At 44.3% G+C, this 25,000-nt stretch overlaps 1 protein-coding gene across 2 annotated transcripts in view; it reads right to left on the reverse strand.

Moving 5' to 3' along the window:
- The window catches only part of cux1b (cut-like homeobox 1b), a 70,668-nt gene that overhangs the window by 21,877 nt on the left and 23,791 nt on the right, over window positions 1-25,000 (reverse strand). For both annotated transcript variants that reach the window (XM_084064409.1, XM_084064408.1), the window contains exons 3-10: window positions 21,590-21,637; window positions 16,839-16,917; window positions 13,074-13,211; window positions 11,374-11,497; window positions 8,787-8,863; window positions 7,964-8,030; window positions 2,423-2,471; window positions 448-552 (exon numbers count right to left, since the gene is read on the reverse strand). In XM_084064409.1, the coding sequence (XP_083920535.1) occupies window positions 448-552; window positions 2,423-2,471; window positions 7,964-8,030; window positions 8,787-8,863; window positions 11,374-11,497; window positions 13,074-13,211; window positions 16,839-16,917; window positions 21,590-21,637 (687 nt within the window). The remainder of the gene's footprint in view (window positions 1-447; window positions 553-2,422; window positions 2,472-7,963; window positions 8,031-8,786; window positions 8,864-11,373; window positions 11,498-13,073; window positions 13,212-16,838; window positions 16,918-21,589; window positions 21,638-25,000) is intronic.

Consider the following 25,000-nt stretch of genomic DNA (forward strand, 5'->3'; position numbering starts at 1 on the left):
CTAAAACCTTTTGAACAAAAAATATACAGCTTTCATGTACTATTGCTTATGTTATTAACATTGAACGGCACTTGTGCCTTCCTTCTATTCTATTTTATTTAATTATTATATAAGATGATGTTTGGCAACATATGTGATGTCTATTGTTTGTCTTTTGTTTTACGTGTTTTGTTTGTGAAAAATTAATAACATTTAAGTGAAAACAAAACAAAACAATCAATGAGCCAATCACGTACTACCACCTCTAGTTCTTTCCCCTGGATACCATTACAGTATTCAATCAATAAATCAATCAATCAATAGTCTATTGATTCCCCTGCCTGACCTTAAACATCAAACAGATGGGGCATTTAATAAAGCATAGTTTTAGCAAAAACACTCCCCCATAAATCAATACTTGGGACATCAGCTGACCAGCTTATCAATGAGTCAATGGAAACATGGTACCGTGTCGGGGTCGGCCTGGATCTGGCTGGCTTGTTGCAGGGATTGGTTGGTCAAGGACAGCTGCTGTCTCAGTGAATCTGCCTCCCTCTGGGCTACCTCTGCTCTCTGGAAGGAGGGAATCCAAAAAGGAAAGAATATTCAGAGGAGGTTTAACCACCCAAGTCCTATTTCATACTTCATCATACGATGGTGTCGTGAAAGGAAAATAGTCCATCTACGAGCTCAGTCAGCGCACAATGCGACACGGTGCGTTGTGAGCTTGTAGATCTGTTATTTTTGCTGGCCTATAAAGCCAAAACTGGGAGGCCGGGATGAAAGCGGTTAATACTTAAAATGAGCGGCCAAGCAGTAGCGATACTGTTGGGACTGATGGGAGTTGTTGCCAACTTGCTTTTGTTAAGAGTTACAGGGAGCTGTGGCCAAAGTATTCCTAATTGCAACCATATTGAGACTTCTTATTGAGTGGGTTGGAGTACGGCTTGCTAGCCAGAAAAAGAAAAAAAAAAACAACAACCCTGTTTTCCATTTTCTCCTAATAAAAGCATTATAAAAAGTCTGTGTGACCGAACTGGAGGGCATGCTGTCATCCTGAGTAAACTTCACAATAGTGTGTGTGTGTGTGTGTGTGTGTGTGTGTGTGTGTGAGAGTGAGAGTGAGAGTGAGAGTGAGAGTGTGTGTGTGTGTGTGTGTGTGTGTGTGTGTGTGTGTGTGTGTGTGTGTGTGTGTGTGTGTGTGTGTGTGTGTGTGGTATTATAGTCTAACCTTTAGGCCAACATTAGCATTGCATGTCTATGTTGCCCCTTCAGCCACAAATCCTACTCTTTGGCTAATAATGAAATTTAACAACAATGACATTAACAGATACCACAGGAGTATTTCCAACTGCAGGGTCTATATAGGCTGGAAGGGTTGGGTATGTGTCAAACCAGCAAGTCAAGCCAGTAGCACCCCTACAGCGATAATCATTATTTATAAATGCAAACTACACTTCTCCCATTTTGTATGGATAACCACAACTATTGCCCATGTTTATGTTATAATCTGCTCTTAAACTCATTATGGCGATGCTGTCAATAGTGATTTTGATGTGATCACCTTAATCTGATTATCTTAATCAAATCCTAATGGGGGCTAAATGTAACCTTGCTGAGATATCATGGAGGGAGTTGACCCAGATTTCGTGGCAGTATGCTTGTTAACAAAAACGACAATATGGCAATGTAGTAGTAGTGAAAGCCAGCATATTTTAACTGTGAAACTATCTTCAACATTTATTGTATTCTGTTTGCTTGCCCTATTCAGTACCTCACTATGATAGGTTAATTACTCATGCTTAACATGCATTATAGCCTGCTGTTTGTTTGTCTTATTGTTATGTCTTGATGATGTCATGTCTTATAAAAAACTAAAACAAATTAATATATGTATATTTTTTAAACAAAGGAAATTTAAATAATCAAAACCAAAAGCTATTTGTCATTAGATTGTATTGTTCTGCCATCATTAGAGTCACGCATCATAGCCTTCTGTAGCTTAAATATATAAGTGGATAATCTGGGTTACTTGGGGTTACTGTTACTTTCTCACCATAAGCTGAATTTTAAGCAAACTGTGATATTCCTATGCCCAAATAATATTTAATACGTACTTTTGTGTTTTTTTTCGTAAATTATTGCCCTACTCGATCATACTACAGTGTCACACCAAAGTATCCAAAATAGCAGATCTACAAGCTCGAAACGCGGCGCAAAGCGAAGCGTTTTGAATCTAACTCCTGAAAAGAAACAGTCACCCGACAGAGACAATATATATTGTTGTTTTTTCAAATGAAATGACACAGAGGCGTTCCCGGCTTGAAAGGTATAACAACGTATAACAGGCCTAAATGGGTTAAATTGGCCCAAAGGGGAGGCACACTTTTAATGGTGCCATGCAATAAGCCAGTCCGAGGATTCAAAGAGGTGCGGCCTTTACCTGATTGGCTCTCTCCAGGTCTGTCATCACCATCTCGATCTCATCGGCCCTGAGGAGGAGGAAGTACATTTATCACACCGATGTGCAGGACAGAGTATATGACAGAGATGACAGTTATGAGAGAGATACTGTATGATCATGCTTAATCAACACTAATGTAAAACGCACAATATGTGTGTGTGTGTGTGTGTGTGTGTGTGTGTGTGTGTGTGTGTGTGTGTGTGTGTGTGTGTGTGTGTGTGTGTGTGTCCATATAGAATGTCCATATAGAACACATGAGCAACATGCGTGTGCTGTGCTGTAATGCACGGCCAATGCCGTGTCCATTAAGCTCTCGTCTAAATTTCACCTTAATCCTTTGATTGTGAACTCTGTAACCCTAGCAGCTTGTATGTGTGCATGCATACAACTGTTTAGTGCGTGCATGTGTGTGTGTGTGTGTGTGTGTGTGTGTGTGTGTGTGTGTGTGTGTGTGTGTGTGTGTGTGTGTGTATGCGTGTGCGTTTACACATGTAAGCCCCTAAACCCAGGCCACACTAAAACAGAGGGATTACACTAATAGAGCTCTAAGTCCTAATACAGCAGACTAATCTGCTATGAAGCTGTGTGATTGTGTCTGACTAATGGTCTGAATGGGGGCCATGGTTCACCCCTCACTCACCAGAGGTCAGAGAGCGAGGAGATGTTCCCCATAATACCCCATTTACTGGTCTTGAGGAAAACAATTTCAACACTCTTTCATGGACGATAGGGGTGTGCCGATATATCGTCCCGCGATATATCGCGATACGTTTTCGCGACGATATGTATCGTTTTGAAAAAAAAAAATATCGTTTTGAAAAAAAAAAAAAATTTTTTTTTTTTTTTTTTTTTTTTACACCAATCAAAATAATCAGGCATGCAAACAGCCCCGAGGTGAAAAGGGTGACAACATGTTTTTTTTTTTCGGGTCAGGTGTCACACTATTGCCCTATTTGGATTCAAAACGGCTGAAAAGCTACAAGTTTGCATGTCTGAATAATGCAAAAACAGAATTATTTGTTTGCATTTCCTTTTTTTTCTCCCCCATTTATTTTCATAATAAAAAAAGTGCGTATCGTATCGAAATCGTATCGAAGTTGTGAGCCAAATATCGTATCGTATCGTTTCGTGAAATTAGTGTATCGGCACACCCCTAATGGACGATATCAACCCGCTGTTCCAATGATATAGATACGTAGTGTAGTGACAAGGCAACAATAAACAGTAGGTGCACGCACATGCACACACTTTTATTTTATTTGCACACATTTAATTATAGGTTCTACAGCACAAACTTTCTAATTACCTCAATTATGATGCCCTATCTGTTAATGAATTGTCCGTGTGCATGTTAGCATAAATATAGTCTGCTTGTAACAATGTGTGAGGGAGAATTTAATAGACATTATAATAAAAGCAAACAATGTGAAAAGCTTTATTAAAAATGCTAATAAAACAACATGGGTGGTATCGAGCGCAAGTGGGGCAAAAATACAGCCTGTGTGCATGCATGCGTATCTTCCTTTGCCATTACTTAGAATGCTGATTAAACCTTATGGGTCTAGTGTCGAGTGAGAGAGTATGGTGTCCATTAAGATCTTTTGATCTTTCATTTCATTGTAATCTTTTGATAGTGAACCCACACAGCCTTTGTATGTGTATGTATATGTGTCATTGCGTGAAAAATAAAAGAGTATTCTCTATCCCATCGGCATATGAGTGCAACTGATTTGAATGTTTAACAAAACAGACACAGTTGATATTAGGTCAACATTGTGCCACGGGCAATGCAGCAAAAAAGAATCAGATGTGGGTGGGAGGGCTTTTCACTCTCCGCTTTTTATTCCTTCCTGAACAGTTGAAAGGATCGACTATGCATTTAAGGGGCACAATAGCAGACGACCTCAGCAGCTTTTATCCCGTCTTAAACCGTAGTGTGCGGGAAAACCCGCGCACATTTAAGGTCAGAGAGAGAACAAGCCAGAAAAGCCAGTAATGGAGAGTGTTATGGGTAGTAATGCAACCCAAATACACCACTGCTCCATTCCAAATGTGATCATCATTTAATCAAAGTACAGATGTACAAGGTCGTCTTAAATAACCTTTGGATTTGGCTATGTTTGGGAATTATAAAAGCAAAGCGGTCTAACTGAAGCAGATCACAGGCAAAGGATTTTCTGTGTATCGTGATACAGTCAGTTGACGGTCAGAAAAGTATCTACACGTGGCACTGCCAACGGACACGCGGAACAATCCATCAAAGCCTCGGAACGTTCGAGAGACATTTTTTTACATCCTGCTTGGCATTGTGTTTTGCCATTCGAAGGCGACGCTAAAACTATGCCCAGAGCAGCCACAGGGAGGAGCCAGAGAGCACGACGGAGCAGCATTCCATGAGCACGCCAGCACACACACCCCCACACACACACACACACTGTGAGTACTGTAGGACTTCTGAAACAAGCTCACAGCTTCTTAAGCCCATACTGTATGTCCTCCTTCTCAGCCCGAGCCTTTCATCTCTTATCTTCTTCTCTGTGACTCCTTTTTGCTGTTCTCGCTCTACCTCTATCCCTTACCTTCAACTTGTTTCTTCCCGTCGCCCTACACTTTTTTATTTTTTCATTCTAGGCCTTTCATCTTTTCAACATCCAACATCGTCTCCCTTTTCTCTCTCTCCGTTCCTCAGCATTCATCCTCTGTGCCAGCAGGATATCCAGCCTGATTTAGATTTTCATTTCCCCCCTCTATCACACTCTTATCCCCTCTTCCTCGCTCAAGCCTCCAGTCCCCTGCTTGCTTTCTACCCTCTAGCTTTCATCACTCCATCCCTTTTCTTTCTATAGCTTTCTCCACATTGCTTTTTCACAGTATGTTACCGTAGGGATTTGAAGGAGGCTTAAAAAAAACAGTGTGTGTGTGTGTGTGTGTGTGTGTGTGTGTGTGTGTGTGTGTGTGTGTGTGTGTGTGTGTGTGTGTGTGTGTGTGTGTCCGCGCACGTCTGACATTTGTGTGTGTGTGTGTGTCAGAGATGGACACAGGGAAGGCATGCCAAAACACTGGCTCTTGCTCTTTATCCACGATTACATTGCATTCCCAAAACGCTATGCTTTTGTGCACTCCCTATAGATGCAGAGGAACACAGATAAAACACACATGTGCATGTGTGCGCACACATCCAGCGCATGCATGCACAGAGACTCCTACATGCCTGCATGCACAGGCAGCATCCTGCGAGGGTGTCGATCGATATATCATTAATCTTTAACAGGGACTAAACGGGGTAAAAACCCCGTTCAGCCAAACCCTCACAGCGTCAGTAGAGCTATGTCTGCAGGCCCACCGCTTCTGAAGTGCGCACACCGCAGGCACTACAACATCGACCAAGTTCAGAATCTACAAGAGTGTGTGTGTGTGTGTGTGTGTGTGTGTGTGTGTGTGTGTGTGTGTGTGTGTGTGTGTGTGTGTGTGTGTGTGTGTGTGTGTGTGTGTGTGTGTGTGTGTGTGTGTGTGTGTGTGTGTGTGTGTGTGTTAAAAGGCAGATTACCCAAATGCAGGAATTGTCACACAATGCTTATCCTTAGCGTCGATGTGGCAACTTAAGAGTTCTGTGTACAATTTCCTGGATGCAGTGTGCACTGAAGTGTGTGTGTGTGTGTGTGTGTGTGCGTGTGCGGGCTATGTCTCAGTGAAAATGTGGCCAATGTTCTGCGTGTCTGCTTTTGTAGCACAAAAAAAAAAAAAGGATTCCAAGGGTTAAAGTCATGTTCAGCCAAACACTGGCGATTTGCTCAACCAAGCAGTAAACGGGGGAAGGACTCCAAGGACTGGGAGGGTGCCGGGTTAGGAAGGTTGGTGTGTACTTTAAAGCGTTGCATTAAAATTTCAGATCACAGCACGCCACATAGTCAAGGACCCTGACTGCCTCAGGCCAGTGCGTGAGTGCGCACATCCGTGTCTGCACATATGTGTGTGTGTGTGTGTGTGTGTGTGTGTGTGTGTGTGTGTGTGTGTGTGCGGGCATGTGTTTATTAGCTGCTTCAAGAAGAGCGGCTTCTGTGATATGCATGTTTTCCAAAGACATTTGTTTTCCAGTGAAATAAAAAGGAACAGGACCCCAATGGAAACAAGCCATAGCGCTTTCTTGGGTTTAAAATCCGGACCTTGTATTGAACTGTACTTCCCTGTGCTCGTCTTTGCAAACTGTTAATAAAGTATTCAATCAATCAATCAAACAGACAATGAAGGAGAAAGTAAGGAGAGTTTGAACAAAATCAGACATAACAAGAGGAATACAAAAGAGCACTGTCAGAATGTACGGGTCAATTTTTACACACTCAAAAGAAAGAGTAACACAAAGAATATGACTGCAGCAGGGGAAAGAGGATGGCAACGGGGCTCTCAGACAAACCATGTAACCAATCGATTAGAGCCCCCCCCCCCCCCCCCCCCCGACACACTCAAACGCATAAAATAAAGCAGGTAAAAGAGACAAAATGGGGGAGGTAGGATGGTGAAAAAAGTGGATTCTGAGAAAAGAGTGAAATAGATCGATCCGTTTGGTAATGGTTAATCAATGCAACAACTCTGTTAATGGACAGGCAAGTTTAGGGCATAGTGAGTGGGTTGGGGGATGGCTTGGGAGGGTGAGGGGGGCGTAAAAGACAAGTTGACAGACACTCAGCCATACTTTGTCAGACCGGTCCATCGTGACTAAGATAACCTTACATGATTTAAGGATATTCCATAATACGGTCCTGAATGTAAAATAAAATGAAAATGCCTCCTCATAGCTATTGACACAGCAATCTATATAGTCAAGAACATCAATTGCCAATAAAAGCACTGTGAAATTCCTTGCTCTTGCAGCTCAGGATTAAGTTGAACTGGGTTCTGTTGAGGCTGTGGATCGAACATGATTCTTTTTATTGGCCTTGGGGATCTGAGGGAAGGAGGAGTGTGAATGTTGCTAAGTGCCACTTCACAGTGTGGAGTGGTGACATGGAAAAGCTTCTGTTCTCATCCTCACAGACTACCATAGATCAATGTCAATGACTTTCCCCCCTGCTAGACTATCTACGAAAAAAGCTACATTATCCGACAAGACACGACATCGGGGGGAGAAATTTGGGTTTAAGACTCAAAATCAAAATCAAATAAAAACGTCACCCTCATCAATCCACAATCTCTGCTCCAACGTCCCAGTGATTGGAAAGAGCTTTACGGTACGTAGGGAAAAAGAAAATCATCCAATGTGACTATTTTGGTGATTAGTGTAGCTGCAGAGCACAATCCAATCTCCCTCTCTGTATTTACAGTGTGTGGGTAACGCTGGGATTTGGAGGTTGTTTAAGCGCTGTGGGAGACAATCCAGCCGTGGGGGGTTTCCATGGAAGGAGATTCACTAAACAGGATGATTATGTTAGGAGCAGACTATTTGAGAGCCAGAGGGCATAGAAGTCACCCACACACACACACACACACTCATACAGACAGACACATCAGCAGGAAAACACGTACTTTGCTGTCGACTCCTCGTCATACTTCGTCTTCAAATCAAAGAGCTCTGCCTGAGTTGTTTCAAGTGCTGTAAAACAAGGGGGGGTTTATTGATTATTTTTTCTTCTCCTGCTCTAGCATGATGCATTATATCGGACAATAAACCACACCAAATGGAGCCCATTCCCCTTTCTGCCCTTTCACCACTTTGTGTTTACTGGGTAGTGTGGTGTGCTGCTGTTTAAAGGGCTAAAGCCTGGTTCATGGTGGGGTGTTTGCTCTCCCAAAATTAAACAATTGCAGATCTGCAACCAAGTTCGTGGGGGTGGGGGTCATGTAGACAATTCACGTCTCTGGGTTTGGCCTGTCGAGGGCTGATGCCATGTCTCAAAATAGGGAAATATTAACCCATTTAGACCTGAGGCCGATTCTAAACACACCTTCTAAATCCTGACCTAAGTTTTCTGAAAAAGTTCAAATATGTATTAAAAAATTACTGTACATAGCAACAACAACCCCAAAAGGGGTTCCCAGATTGAAAGGTATGGTTACGTATAGGTGTTACCGGTCTAAATGGGTTAAGAGAACCTTGCTGACAAACAACATAAATATCGCCATTTGTGTGACTTGTCTGTTGGAGATTACGAAGATGCCCAATTGGCTGTTAATTCCACTCTTTTGGTTGGTTGAATAGCTAATTTTCCCCCACAGTGCCGTCCCAAATACTGGAGTGCTTTATTCTAAAGATGGGCACAAAGAGTGTGAACACACAGGCATCTGCGAGTTGCAGAGCTGGCACATTACCCATGACATGTAGGCTTAAGAGGACCTGTGAGAGAGTTACCTGTCTGTAGGGACTGGGTCTTGTGTTCAGTCTCCTGCAACTTGGAGGACATGGAATCCTCGCTCTCCTGGAATTTTCTACAGATACAGACAGATGGTAAAAAAAAAGAAATATACATCAGATAAAGACACTGAGTCAGTAAAACTTTGTTTTTATGCTCTCTGGAAACTGTAACAGTTCCCCATTTTCCCACCAATTTCTTAAGTGTTTTCCCCTCTAAAATCCTCCCAACATAACCCACTCCTCATTAAGCAGGCCCATTAGGCAGGAATGTCTGGCCACTGGGGCACACTGCACACAGAGAGAGAGAGAGAGAGAGAGAGCGAGAGAGCGAGAGAGAGAAAAGAGAGAGTTGGGGGAGAAGGGGCGAGAGAACCCATAAGGAGGAAATAGATTCTTAGCATATAAAAAGTTAGGCAGGCACTGCTGGGAAATTGCCACTGTGTGTAAAAACATCAATAATGGAACACAAAGATGGTCTTTGAGATGTACTGCAATGCAACAACCCCCCAGCCCCCCCATCCCCGCCTCTCCTGTCATCTTTATTTTTCTGTCCGCTAGTATATGCTTTCATGTCTCTCTCTCTCTCTCTCTCTCTCTCTCTCTCTCTCTCTCTCTCTCTCTCTCTCTCTCTCTCTCCACCGCAGGGTCAAATGCAGAGGTGCCATCCATTTACTGCCCCTCTCAGACACAGGAAGTCAGTTCTCTGCAGACAGGAAGGGGCCTATAAAACACTGACGTAGAGGAAATACAGCTGGACAATTGATATTATACTGTATGTCTGAAAGGGGCAATGAGCTGTAGCATAGCTGTACATTACATAATGAGAGCTTATGTTATGTTAATCCATTTAAAGGATGGGCTCAGGACTGACATTTGTTGTATTGATCACTAACAGCACCTTTTCAGAACTTTTAAAAAACGTGTAAATAATGATGTTGCTGCTGTTTGTGAGCAACTGGCAAAATCGTGTGTCGTTAGCATCTCTAGCCATTAGCATTTGATCACATAGCCAATGCTATGGGGAAGGAGGAGTCATTATGTTGTTTGCCATTTTAAAGTCAAATGTATGTAAGAAAACATACTAATCTAGTCAAGTGTTAGGGTTAAATGATAATAATAATAATAATAATAATAATGATAATAATAATAACTAGAAAAAGTGCTCCTCGGAGCACAACTCTCCGCTGTTGGGAATGTTGGGAATGTTCTATCTGTATAAGTGTCCTATCCGTCCTGTCTGTATAAGTGTCCTATCCCTCCTGTCTGTATAAGCGTCCTATCCGTCCTGTCTATGTAAGTGTCCTATCCGTCCTGTCTGTGTAAGTGTCCTATCCGTCCTGTCTGTGTAAGTGTCCTATCCAATTGTTACAGTATCCGCCATTTCTCAACCATTTCGTGATTGTTCCTGTCTTACCTGTTCCTGTATAAGTGTCCTGGGAATGTTGGGAATGTTCTAATTCTTATGTTCTAACTGTCCTATCCATCCTGTCTGTATAAGTGTCCGATCCGTCCTGTCTGTATAAGTGTCCTATCCGTCTGTATAAGTGTCCTATCCGTCTTGTCTGTATAAGTGTCCTATCCGTCCTGTCTATGTAAGTGTCCTATCCCTCCTGTCTGTGTAAGTGTCCTATCCCTCCTGTCTGTATAAGTGTCCTATCCGTCCTGTCTGTATACTGTAAGTGTCCTATCCGTCCTGTCTGTATACTGTAAGTGTCCTATCCGTCCTGTCTGTGTAAGTGTCATATCCCTCCTGTCTATGTAAGTGTCCTATCCGTCCTGTCTGTGTAAGTGTTCTATCCGTCCTGTCTGTATAAGTGTCCTATCCGTTCTGTCTGTATAAGTGTCCTATCCGTCCTGTCTGTATAAGTGTCCTATCCGTCCTGTCTGTGTACTATAAGTGTCCTATCCGTCTGTGTAAGTGTCATATCCCTCCTGTCTATATAAGTGTCCTATCTGTCCTATTTGCCAATTATGTATCAGCCATGCAGCCATTTCGTGATGGTTCCTGTCTTACCTCACTTTGGCAGTGGCAAAGACACTGCCAAAGTGACGCCATGTATTTATACAATATTTCACCGTATTGTCGGTGTGTCATATTTAGAAAGTGAAAACAAAACTCTCCTGCGGAGAGTAATAAACAAATGTTCCTGTATTCATTTGCAAGGCAACAACACTGAAAATAATTGCTTGTAATGACATTAAATAATCACTTATCTACAATGACATTGATTTTCTGATTTGAAAATGTAATCCTGGGGCTATTGGCAGGGCCAACCCTACTATCTAAAGCCAGCAACCTCCAACCTATCATTTACAAATGAACATGAAACAAGATCTGCCTGAGAGTGACCAAAAGGTTGAATTTTCCCAAAAAAAGAAAAAGCATTATATAAAACAGTGTTCACACACACACACACACACACACACACACACACACACACACACACACACACACACACATTATGCATTTTTTATGTCCACATAAAGATCAAATACTGAGAATACAAAAGAACGATATGCTGACATATCAAAAGGAACATGGTAAACAATAAGGAACCAAACACACACACACACACAAACATACCTCTCCTTCTCTGCATAGTCGTTGTGTAGCTCCAGCTGTTTCTCCTGAGCCAGGTTCTCCGCCTGGTTCTTCACAGACTGTTCATACTCACGGATCTTCTCCTTCAGGGACTTAATGGTCACCTCTGGTGACAGACAAACACAGGACGATTGGCGCGAGAGAGAGAGAGCGAGAGAGCGAGAGAGAGAGAGAAAGAGAGAGTGAGACATTGCAAATACTACAGCATAGAATAGCATAGTTAGTATATAAACACAGTATAGCTTTCGTGGAAATGATAAACGATGATGCTTTTAAAAATCAGGTCATTGACCTTTGCAAAAGCAGTAGTATCCCATACCTCACATTCTCCCTCAGTCAGCATGGCTGGGGGCCCCCGGCCCCAGTGGCTCCATGCCTAATCTCTACCTCCTCTACCAGTATATAATATTCAACATCCACTAACGCTAGATATGCTGTATTCATTAGGAGTGCATTAGTGCTGAAACTCCATAACCTGCTGATGGCTGAGCTCTGTATGGGGGCAGTCTGAAATAAATCTAACACATAACTGGGGTAATAAATAGGCCTGGGCATGTGTGTGCGTGTGTGTGTGTGTGTGTGTGTGTGTGTGTGTGTGTGTGTGTGTGTGTGTGCGCGTGTGCTTGTGTGTGCGTGCGTGCGTGTCGAGGAGAAAGATGTAAGCGAGTAAGACAAAGATTAAGAGCACTGCTGCTTGCTGCCTTTGACTGAGGGCTCTCAACACTTGGTGTGTGTGTGTGTGTGTGTGTGTGTGTGTGTGTGTGTGTGTGTGTGTGTGTGTGTGTGTGTGTGTGTGTGTGTGTGTGTGTGTGTGTGTGTGTGTGTGTGTGTGTGTGTGTGTGTGTGTGTGTGTGTGTGTGTGTGTGTGTGTGTGTGTGTGTGTGTTGTGAGGGTGTGCGCGAGCATGTGATTTAAACTCCAGTCTTACTGCTCTGACACATAATCAATAGAGGAGAGTCCCCTCAGAGCCCTCTTACCCCTTAACTGCTTAACTGAACTTTAAACATTTAGGTTGCGGGGATCAATGGCCCCTGCACTCACACTACGTGTGTGTGTGTGTATGTGTGCGTGTGTGCGTTTAACAGGAGTGGGAGTTCCACAGCGTGTTTTGGGGTTTAAATATCCCCCATCTACTGAGGCAAGGAAGGGGGGATAAAGGATGAGGGAACAGGAAAATCAATGGTAGAATGGAACCCTGCCGCTATCGAGCTGTTCCAATTAACTCACTGCGAGGGGGGTTACAAAACATTCCCTGCTCACTCACTTTTCACTTCTCTTCCCATATCACACCATTTCTGTGGTCCCTTCTCGTCCATCTCACCATTTTTTATATATTTTTCACTATCACTTTGTTCCCATATTTCTTCAGCCTCGGTTTTGTCAGTTTCAATTTGTAAATCCGAGTTTCAATATTAGCTTTGTCGTTTTGTTTTTTGCTTTTCAATCCCCTGACCCTCACCATGAAGATGTTAAATGTTTCATATGCTTTGCAAGGTACGGCATCGTAGTAAATGCCAGTGCTGCTTTGCACCTTCGGTTCCAACAACCTTAGGTTTGTTTAAAAGGTTTCTTACATTTCTCTCAGAGACACACAGCTATCTTCGAGACTTTTAAAACCCACTGTTTGCTGGTTACTATCATTGCCCAAAAAAGACGGTGTGTGCGGTGTGTGTCATTCTGACCTTGGTTCTTGACTTCGGCGAACTCCTTGTTGTAGTCCTCCAGTGTCTCTCGGAGTTTGGTGTTCTCCGTTTCGATGTCATGCATCCTCTGGAGCTTCAGCTGCAGCTGCTGAGCCAGCTCCAACACAGGTACTGGGTCTAGGACACAATACAACACAAGCTAAATTACATGAGGCACCATATGCTGACTGTCACACGAAGGAGCTGGGCGGAGGTATCCCGAAAAAAGTCTGAGGAAACAACCCAACACAACAATCCACAAGCTGTAGGTTCATGCTTTACGATAATATTCTCTATAAGAAAATACCAGCACTCACGGAACTGTCCTTTAAGGCACTTTTATTTATAATCAGTTGGTATGGTACACTGAGCAGACAGAACAACGTACGCGTTTCAGTGTTAAGCCTTCATCAGCGTTGTATGAAGTGAATGCAGTGAATGCTTTCATTCCAGGCTCCTATGCAATCCAATACTGAGTCCCTTTAATTGAACATTTAACCAAAAAAGAGTTTTTGTTTAAAAAAACTACAGAAAACATTATAAAAAAAACTATAAATAAGGATAAGTGCTTAAATTTAGGGATGCACCATTAATCGGTCATCATATCGGTTTCGGCCGATGTTGGCCTTAAAATGAAATATCAGTACTGAACAGATATCAAAATATTATATCGGTTTTAGCCAATATTCTATTTTATAATTTGATAGTTTGACTGTGAAGCTGAAAAAGCCTTTTGTGATGATGAAGGCTGACGATTCAATCAGTGTTTTCTGGGGAAGCTTTCAAAAGGGTCAACTAGCTGGAACTTTTTTTTTTTTACTACATTCAAGCCGTTGATGTTGGGATATGGGCTAAAATTTCAATAGGGTGCATCCCTAGTTTTGAAATAAAGAGGCATTGCTTTTTAAAATGTATTGTTTATATATTCAGAAAGGACAACATTTGAACTTGTTTTTACACAGATATTCGACATTGCTAAATATTAGTTATCGACCATAGCAGCAATGTTGACATTGGTTATATCGGTATCGGCCAGAAATGTCACGTCGGTGCATCTCTAGAAAACTGAGAAACGATGGGACCTAGTGGCACCTTTTCCTCAGCAATTAATTGGGTAAAGGTTGCATCAGAAAAGCCTTCCATCTCATGTATGCGGTTAATTTCAAACAAATGTTTTAAAACCATCTATGGCACTGCTGTGTCAGAGGAATCACAGGTGCCAAAGGTCGAACATGGCTCAGGCAGATATGGTACGGCTTGAAGCTGAGGAGCAGCTGAACCCAACAAAAAAGATTGTGTTGGCTCGTTTTGGGGAAAACAAGTTGCAGAAGAAGCTGTGTGAAACATAAAGGCTGTCAGAGAGGGATCACCATTACTTTATCATCAAGTTAATCTATTTGGTTTATAATTATTGAGGTAAATAAAGAGATGGCAAATGATGCAGAGAGAATGAAAAATAAAACACGTGGGGCAGACTTGATAGTGTGTCGACTGCACAATGGAAAATATTCCCCGTTCTATTCTGTCTGGAGACGTGTGTTGCATTCCTCCTCTCTGCTGTCAGTTCCCTGTCTATCTACAGTTAAACCATATGTACAGTACTTTGCTTTGTCTATCCCTGGCCTACTCGTTACTTTGCAGCGTTGAACTTGTAGATCTGTTAATTGTGCCAAATGTTCGCCTAATATGACTTCATAATAGCATCCCCATAATAGAGCACCGAAGTCTGACGTAATTTAAGCATCCTACCTGGTTCACGGTTTCCCCCACCCCAATCTGCATTCCCAAAGACGTGTTTAATATTGCATCATATAAGAACTGCTCCAAAAATAAACAAAGGAGCGTGGCGGTTTGACTCATATGGATAAAGCATCAATTGACGGCGAGAAAACGCTGACGTTACTGCCGTTTGCCAGAAACAGACAGTATTAAATATGAGTGGCTGACTATCGTAAAGGATACAGAGCCACCTCCCTGACAATAGCACCGGGACTATTTGTTTATTTTTGGACCACAATTGGCAAAAGTGGAGGTGTAAAACAAACTATGGGGAAAATGAATGATGAAAGGGGGACAGAGGAAAGAAGGAGAATGTTCCACAGGCGCTCTGTGGGAACAAACGGCCATGTTTTCCTGTCACTGCGATGAAGAGAGAAGCCGTCAGTCGAACCAATCACATCTGATTGAGGCTCATGGGTGGCAGACTGGTGACAGGCAGCCAAGAGATGCAGGCGACACTCATCAGCATGCCAGCTAAAAGAGCAGTTTGTGTCTGTCTCTCTGTGTGGGGTGTGCATGTTAGTGTGTATATGCCTGTGTGTGTATGTTGTATAGATAAGAGGAACTGACAGCTTACAGCTGGGGGTAAAGGCTGTGTGCGTGTGTGCGTGTGTGTGTGTGTGTGTGTGTGTGTGTGTGTGTGTGTGTGTGTGTGTGTGTGTGTGTGTGTGTGTGTGTGTGTGTGTCTGGTGTGTGTGTGTGTGTGTGTGTGTGTGTGTGTGTCATGTCTGACGCAGTTAGATATCTTAACTATGCTAATGAGAGATCAGCAGAGAACGATTGGGGAATTTCATGCTGATTTGGAATTGTCAAGGTGACATGCCATGCAGCGCTACACTCTGAGAAACACACACACGCACGCACGCACGCACGCACACACACACACACACACACACACACACAACTGCCTGGTTTCAGGATGACTATCTGCTTCAGTGCACTTGAAAATCAACTTTCTCTGGCTCTTATCAAACCTTTGTCCTTCACACTGGGTCCTTCCAAAGCAACTGTACAGCCTGTTAAAAGCAGCTTGACTTGTGGGCCACTGGTGCTGAGCTCTCATGGCAGACACCTTTAATCTAAAGCAGAGCGCAACTGGGCTGACTAACCAGGCCTCCAGCTGATAAAAGACAGAACAAAACACGCTGTTTCCTCTCTCACCAATGCTGCATTAGTCAGGCCGGTCTGTGTGTGTCTGAGTTTTCTGTGTGTGTGTGTGGGGGGGTGTTTTCTGTGTGTGTGTGTGTGTGTGTGTGTGTGTGTGTGTGTGTGTGTGTGTGTGTGTGTGTGTGTGTGTGTGTGTGTGTGTGTGTGTGTGTGTGTGTGTGTGTGTGTGTGTGTGTGTGTGTGAGACTGTGCGCGCGCGTGCGTCTGGCATTACATCATTGTCTCGCTGCAAGTTAAGAATAGCCCCGTCAGAGCTGGCGCTGACTTATTGGGAGCAGTACAATCCAAAGATATTACTGTAGGTCCGTCCCATATGGGAATACTGTGACCTCCTTACGCTATAGATGAACTCAACTCTACTTTCCTTCCTGCATATACAGCCCTCCAGGGCTTCAGCACAGTTGAAAACCTCCAACCAGTATCGGTGTGTGCATGTGTGTGTCTTGCACTGCTGTGCAAGGCCCCATTCTCCCCCTAACTTCGCTGAACGTGATTGCTCGTGTGTGCACTTCGCGGTGGCGAGTTGTGGGTGTACTTGTCATTGGTATCAGGACACACCTTGCGTGCGCGAGCCCTCTACAGGCTCCACACCCAGCAGGAGGCAGGGAAGGAATCTCGTGGGGACATATTAAGGCATCGCGCACGCCTGGATGCACGGTGAAGGAGCACCAGAGGGACTGTGTCACACTCTTTCGCTTCCCCTGTTGGTGCTGTCTGCATAGATAAAGGAGGTTTTGGGGCATACAGGGCTTGGGCCGTGCACGGCGGTGTGCACGGCATATAAATAAAACGCAGCATAGAAATATTGCACAGCCTTACCTGGGACATCGATTAGTTTCTTGTAGACGTTCAAGAAGGCGGCCTCTGCTTCTTTACTTCTTTTGCTCAAGGCATCGATCTGGGGAAGAACAGACAACATTTGTTATTGCCAAGTTTGGGTCGTCAGACCCTAAATGTCCCGACCCAGTGGCCCACGGATTCAAACGGCTTCAGCCAATCATAACTGGCGACCACATATTCGTCTATCCTTGCTTGCTGTGGTGCCACACATGCTACCGTCGTGACAGCGGTTGAGAGGTGCCGTTTCCTTCCCATGAAGCCAATTCAGCTGTTAGGCAGATGACAGACAAGTTGTGTGTGTGTGTGTGTGTGTGTGTGTGTGTGTGTGTGTGTGTGTGTGTGTGTGTGTGTGTGTATGGCTGTGAGTGAGTGAGTGAGTGAGTGAGTGTGTGTGTGAGTCAGTCAGTCAGTCAGTCAGTCAGTCAGTCAGTCAGTCAGTGAGTGTGTGTGTGAGTCAGTCAGTCAGTCAGTCAGTCAGTCAGTCAGTCAGTCAGCCAGCCAGTCAGTCAGTCTGTGTGTGGGTCTGTCCTTCTGTGTTTGTTGTGTGCGTGTGCGTGTGCGTGTGCATGTGTGCTTCCCTTCCAGCACTGTGACATCATTAAACAGCTGGCTTGGTCTTTCCAGCCACAGCAGGAGCAGATTATTCAGTCAGCTCTTAGCAGCAATACAGTGGATGCATTACTGGATTCATCCATTAACACGAGGAGCACGGCACGCATCCCCCCGTCTGACATTATTGAAATAGATCTATTAAGGATTAATCCTAAAACCATACTGGGGAACAGTTAGTTGCCGATGCCAAAACATTAGGCAACAAACACGCACGCACACACACACTCTCTACCATGTCCCTCTCAAATATAGGCTATAGACAAACACTGTAGGGAGAATGTAGTTGAAATTTAAGAAAAAGAGCTCATCTACAGAGAACAGAGAAACAGCTGCCAAATAAAGACATTCAGATGGTGCTACTGCGCACAGCTGACTACTCTGGCTCTCAGACTAAACAGCCATCCGTTTCTTTTCCAAAATCATCCAGCACATTTACTGAGAGAGAGAGAGAGACAGAGAGACAGAGAGAAACAGAGAGAGAAAGGACAAAAGCCTATATAAGTCCAAATATAAAGTCTTCACATTCCCAGCCAAGCCAGTAGTGTAGTTGATGGGTGGTTTAGGAGTTCTTGCCACTGTAAACAGTGAGGGCTACATGTAATACTGCCTGGGCTCCTATGGGAACCTAATAAATCTCTTCACATGGCTTTGATTCATCTCTAGTTTTTTAGCCACAAAACATCTGGCCCCGAGTAGGCTGGTGCCAGCACCCCTCCCTCTCTCCCTTTCTTTCTCCCCCCTTCTTCCTTTCTCTCCGCCTCTTTCTCTCTATGAAGCCCCCCGTCACTCTTCCTCCCACATTTTCTCACTTTTTCCCTGTTCTTTAAGCCCCTCCCCCTCTGCCTGTTGCAGCGTCTCTTTCCTGGATGAGAACATTTCTTCTGTCATGCACACTGACTGTTCTTCATGTGTGTCGCTGGTACAGTTTCTCTCTTGCTCTCTCTCACACACACACACACACACACAGACACACACCTCTTTCTCACATCATACTGCACCATGTACTGTACCTTCATTGACAGTGAACAGTTTGGTAGCCTCACACGCCAACACAGAAATGTGTGCGTGTACGTGCGTGTGTGCGTGTTACAAGTGAAAGGGCATAGGCTCAAGGGTTCAAAGTATGACCACTAATAATGGTAATACAATACATTCACTCATTCTCAAAGAGAGATGAGAGAGATACCATGCACACACACACGAACACTAATGCAAAGTGATCTGCTGATGGCAGTGAGAGGAGCCAGCTGTGTGTGAGTGCAGAAACGTCTGGGCCAAGGTCAGTGGTACAGCAGCTTTATATAGCCCAACATGGGAGGCAGGAAATAGGCATTTAATGTAGGACACACCCTACAGTTAGAGGCAGGTTAACAGCAGGACGAGAGCCATTAGAAGACCACCCAGGATCTACAAATACCACTGTTCACCAACCACAACCCTTTTCAACTGAGCCCAGTGACAACTACCATTACACGGCCCCCCACACGCAGGCTTAGCCATACAAATGAACTGACACAAATGATACTTTACCAGCATCGCAGGTTTACCCATGAGAAGTGCTTGCAATTGCATGCTGTGTCCCCACCCTACCCTAAAACACACACACACACACACACACACACACACACATACGTCAGCACCTTGTGCCACCATCCGTCAGCACTGCCTCAGTCCCCTATCTACCCATGGTGTGTGAAGGGCATCAGGCTGACCTGTGTGTGCATGCGTGTGTACATGCGTGTGTGTGTGTGTGTGTGTGTGTGTGTGTGTGCGTGTGTGTGTGTGTGTGTGTGTGCGCGCATGTGGCCTCAGTGGAGTCTGATAAGGGGTGGCTATGGGAAGCAGAGACTGAGGCCTCGGATAATGGAAAAGCTTATCTGATCGATGGACCAACAAGGAACACTGAACGAGTAACACACGCACACGCACATACAAAAACAAACACACACACACACACACACACACACGCACACAACCCGTTTACCAAAGCACCAAAGCCTTGTGGGAACCATACTGTTATTGGTAATTATTATGACCTGAGGACAAACACTTTTCAATGACAAAAGTTAAAAACAGAGATGCCAAGATCTCAGACTTCCTACGCCAAACTTTCTTTTTATTATCCCGTCTGGTTTTCGAATTCGCATGAACCCACACACAAGCTGTTGGTTTAAAACCCCACTTGTGTCTTACGAGTTAGCCTGGGACTCAGTCGGGGAGAGAACATGGTTTATAGGAGGGCCGTCTTGTGCCTGATCAAAGGATGGAGGGGTAAGCAAACAAAGCCAGGCTAGAATTACGTTTCTCAGAACTGCTCATGTCGGGACACGCAACCGCGCAGAAGAGCCGTCTGATTGATAGGCCACTCAGAGTCTGCAGCAGCGTATGGTATCATCTCACAATCATAAGAATGTCTCTGGGAGAGTGTCTCTGTCGACCACCCACGGGGAGCGTCGCCATGCCGAGGGTGTGCGCGTGTGTGCGCGTCTAGGTGTGTCAACATGAGAACAGTGGAAACAGCTGACAAAGCCGCAATTATATCGCGACTGCGTCTATCCTCTAAATAGAACTGTGGATCATCAGCAGAACATGGTGGGACCGCTATGAATTACAGTGTTTTTACATAACCGCCAGCTGCGGCTGCTGCCTTAGCACAAGAATATGGAAAACTAACCCAAAGTCCCCATGCTAAACTGTAATATTCTATGGCCGGTGGCAAAGCAGCCCTGTCAGTATCTATTGAAATGATTGTGTGTGTGTGTGTGTGTGTGTGTGTGTGTGTGTGTGTGTGTGTGTGTGTGTGTCTGTGTGTGTCTGTGTGCGTGTGCGTGTGCGTGTGCGTGTGCGTGCGTGCATGCAAGGGAGGCGATATTGCTTGGTTGAATGTCCACCCACTCCACCCCCAAATAGTGCCCCCAGTCTAATCCAGCCGCTTCCATGCGTCTCCTTTGACTTTTGCATATGGTAGAGGAGTCAACTGGGAATGTAAATCTTGCCGTGGCTCGAGCGTTGATGAAAATGGGCCAAAATGAACGGAGGAGACAGAAGCAGATACGAGGAGAGGTGGGCAGTTTGTGTTTAAAACAAATATCTCCAAAATGCCTTTCTAAAAGGTATGTGGAACCAAAGAACACAATTTGTTTTCCCCACATTAACCCTGACATCCCTATTTTGGGCATGTCATAATAGGCAAAAAGAATTCTAAACAATTCCAAAAATGTCAAACATTTAAAATAAGAAAATATCAGAAATGGCACAAATATTTTAGCTGTTCACCACATTCATCAGTATATAGGGCTTGTGTGGTTCAACTACATGAAACAAAGCGGCCATGTTATTCATTCTATCAATGTCCCCCCACCCACCCCGTTCTTCAGAATCATGCAGCCAAGCGAATTCTGAGGGAAATAGTGTTGTGATTGGCCAGAGCCAAGGTTTTGTTGTGACTTCTTTTTTTCTTCTTCTCAGGATGCAATTTAAACACACCCCCGGGGCAACAGGACATCATGAATAGGACAGTGAGTCAAGAGCAGAGCAGAGAGACACACACACACACACACACACACACACACACACACACACACACACACACACACACACACACACACACACACACACACACACACACACACACACACACACACACACACACACACACACACACACACACACACACACAGAAAGAGAGAGAGCGAGGGGAGGGGAAATGAAGACAGTACACAGTACAATTCTAGAGTACAGTCACAAGAATGTGAAGACCATTACGGGTCAATTTCTTCACTCTATGAGTCCAATTAACACTGATATTACTGTGGGCTTTCTTCACTTTACAGTGTAGAGGGGGACAGGACAGGAGGAGATAGGAGGAGTGAAGAGAGGATAGGCAGGAGGAGAAGGGGAAAAGGGGGGGAGGTGAAGGTGGAGGAGCAGGAGGGGATTTAGGAGCAAAGATGGCAGAGGTGGAAGGAGGGGAGCAGTGAAGGGTACGGGGGCGGGGCAGCTCAAACGGTCAATGAATGTCAACCAGGCCTTGCCACTGCATTGTTTGAACGCTCTATTTGAGCTGGCGAGTGTATCACTCTGTCAATACACACAATTACACACAATTACACACTCACCTCTCCTTGGAAGCTCTTGAGCAAGGGAGCAACCTGTTTCCGTAGATCCTGAAAACGAGAGCAGAGAGAGAGGGAATAAGGTGAGGGCAATTTAGTATACACACAGCGGGCGGAAACGACGAAGGTCAGTGCTTCATTTAATGTGTAATGCTCAAAGTGGTGCACCGGAAATAGCCGCTCTATTGAGCTTGTAGATCGGCTATCTTTGGTGCGCGACTCCATCCTATGGAGAAGTATAAACTGGGCTTAACGTACACCACCAATATGCAGAAGAACAACAAGATGTCATGAACTGAACATACACAAGCAGAAATCTGAGTGTTCATTTAACTCAGAGTGCACTCATAGTTAAATTAACAGTCAGGATTTCACTGTGATAAGGAAAACAAACTAAAGATGTACAACATAAATAAAACATTCTACAGTTGAGTTGAGTATACATATATATATATATATATATATAGGTTAAAAATACATATAGGTTAAACATTATGGACATTTAAATATGCATTAGAAAAGGGGCATATAACAATGCCAATCACAATTCCTGCAAGCAGTGAGGAAGCTCACCATCTGTGAGCTCTCTTACTTCTAGGAAGAGAAATCTTACGCCAAATCCATGACGCCTACAAATTTAATCTAGGCTATATCATGCTCTAAAACACATCGGAAGACGGCGGAAGCCATATTGGCCCGTTTCAGTGAATAATGAGTGGTGCGTGAGTCACTGAAGAACACAAGGGTACAAGAGGACAGCCAGCTTTGTGCCCCGAGGTGCTCTTAGAGACTGTTCTGGATGGGAACAGGTGCAGCACCACCTGGGCTACCCAGGAGCACCACTAGTGTGCGTTTTTGTTCGCGCATGAGTCTTGTGCGTGTGTGCGTATGCAAGAGTAGAAAAAGAGCAAGAATGATAGTAGGCGTATGCCGATTGTGAATGCAAATTATAGCCATACACAAGGTTTTTCACTACAAAGCAATTCCTTTCATCCCCAAAGTCCCATTGCATGACTGTCCTGTGCGAGTCAGTGGCTTTCGTATTAGATAGCCAGTCGAGTATGTATCAAGGGAACATGCAAATCACAAACAGTGTCTGTTAGCTGAGCCTACATCCTAAGGAACTGAACTGAAGCGTATTGTTCAAGCGCTGCAGAATAGGACATTCTGTACAGATCCACAACGGATCTGCACACCTCCTGGACAAATGCACGCACACGCAAGTCAGCGACCAAAAAATAAGACTAATAAGGATGTCAAATAGAGCAACTGCCTACGCTTGTCTGCGTGTGTGCAATGTGCATGTGAGAATCAGCACCATTAACCACTTAAAACCCTATATCCTTTGTACGCCAAATGGTGAAAATAGCCAATCTACAAACTCAAAAAACATTGCAACACTTTTTCACCGAATGTTTAACTATAATGACATGCCCAGAATAGGGACGCTGGTTAACCACTTGAACCCCAGCATCCATATTCTGTGGGGAACATTAACCAAAAATAGCAGATCTATTGTTGGGTTGTAGACGGACAGAAAAACTAAAATGTTAAACAGAGTATCTGACCTGGGTGCAGTGTCTGGACGGAGGCCTAATCTCAGGCTTGTCCAGACAGGTCGCTTGTCTAGGGCTGAGGACAGGTCACGACCTCACTGACCCCTCTCTATTGTTACCTCATCAGGGGTCGCCATGGCCGTTTGTCTGGGCCAATTCAATATCCCCCCCCCCACTATAGATAATGACCCACAAGCCCCCTTTCTCTGTCTCTCCCTGTCTCACACACATTCATGATCAGCGTGCGCATAAAACATCCACATTTGCCACAACGATATTAGCTTTGTGATTTGCCTCCAGCATTTGTTCTAACCTTATTTGGATTAACAGTTTAGTATCTGTTGTAAGAAGGTATTATTTGTTTGCTTTATTTGCCTTGTATTGAGCGTCAGTGGAGGTTTCACTCTTTTGACAGTCAAGTTCAAGCGCAATGTGTCCAGTTCTGTCAAATAAAAATACAATTTTGAAAGAAGTTCTATAATTAACATCATATCGCTTTAATTCACTGTTGACCTGAAAAGTAATTCCTATAGCTATTTTTTCCAATTCGTTTTTTTGCCTAAATTTTGTCAAAGTTTTAGTTACCCTATCAACAACCTTGACAAGTTCTCGCTCTCTGTGTCTCTCTGTGTCTCTCTCTCATACATCTCTCTCTCTCTCTCTCTCTCTCTCTCTCAAATAATGTGTTATGGCTGGCTCCTCCTCCTCTAAACACCAAGGTCTAAACCCCATAGTCTCCTTGGATCCCCTCCCCCCCTCCAGTTCCAAAGATTTATGACCGTATAACACAACAATGCACGCAGACACCACCACGGACAATATGTGTGTATGTGTGTGTGTGCACAGTGAAGGAAGGGGGTTGTGGGGGGGATCAGACAGCGGGAGATGGATGGCTTGTGTGTGAGCTGCCGGCAGACAGCAGACAACCCAGCCTGAGGAATCCTCGAGGGAGTATGGAACTCCCATTCGCTGTCTGTCTGCCCTGCAGCTAAACACACACACACACACACACACACACACACACACACACACACACACACACACACACACACGTGCGTACACGCATGCACGTACACACACACACACACACACACACACACAGAGTTGTTTTACTACCACTGCCCCTGGCCAGCAATCTTTGGGACATTTTACAACCAATCCCACCCTTGCCGCTAGAACACACGTTGTAGCAGATTCTGGCTAACTAAAAAAAGAAATTAAGCACTCAATGAATAATTCAAAGACATGCAATCTAAAATTCGACACTGTGTCAGTTCTAATGAATTATAAAAACGTTGTTTTCACGCTGCATTTCTTTGCACTACTTTCAAAGCGCAACAAAGCCTGTATGTGCACGTGTGTGTGTGTGTGTGTGTGTGTGTGTGTGTGTGTGTGTGTGTGTGTGTGTGTGTGTGTGTGTGTGTGTGTGTGCCTGCGTTATTATGCAGACCTTGAGTGCGGTTCATGCTAGGTAGAGCTCAGTAGACTAGACAGAGTAGACGTGAGGGCTAGTCTCCCGGTTGCTGAATAATGGATCAGAAGACGGACTCCCGTTCAGACTAATGTGGTCTGATCTGATGTGACTGTGATCTCTGCTGACTGGCCTGGACCACGGCGAGCTGACAGGATGGATGCTCTACAGGCCGCTCAGCAGGACTTCCACAATGCAACACGCAACCATACACAAACACACACAAACACACGCCTTCGCTAACGCGCCCAGGCAAGCAGAGAAGCTTGTTTTCATGGGAGGGGGAAACAACCCAGTAAACAAGAACAAAAAAAAAGAAGAAGAATTCAGAAATTTGTACGTGCACTTGTGGACGTTAAGAGTTTTAGTGCCGATTCTCTATTGAGC

This window comes from Gymnoscopelus microlampas (assembly GCF_963454915.1).
Source record: "Gymnoscopelus microlampas genome assembly, chromosome: 8".
NCBI lineage: Eukaryota > Metazoa > Chordata > Actinopteri > Myctophiformes > Myctophidae > Gymnoscopelus > Gymnoscopelus microlampas.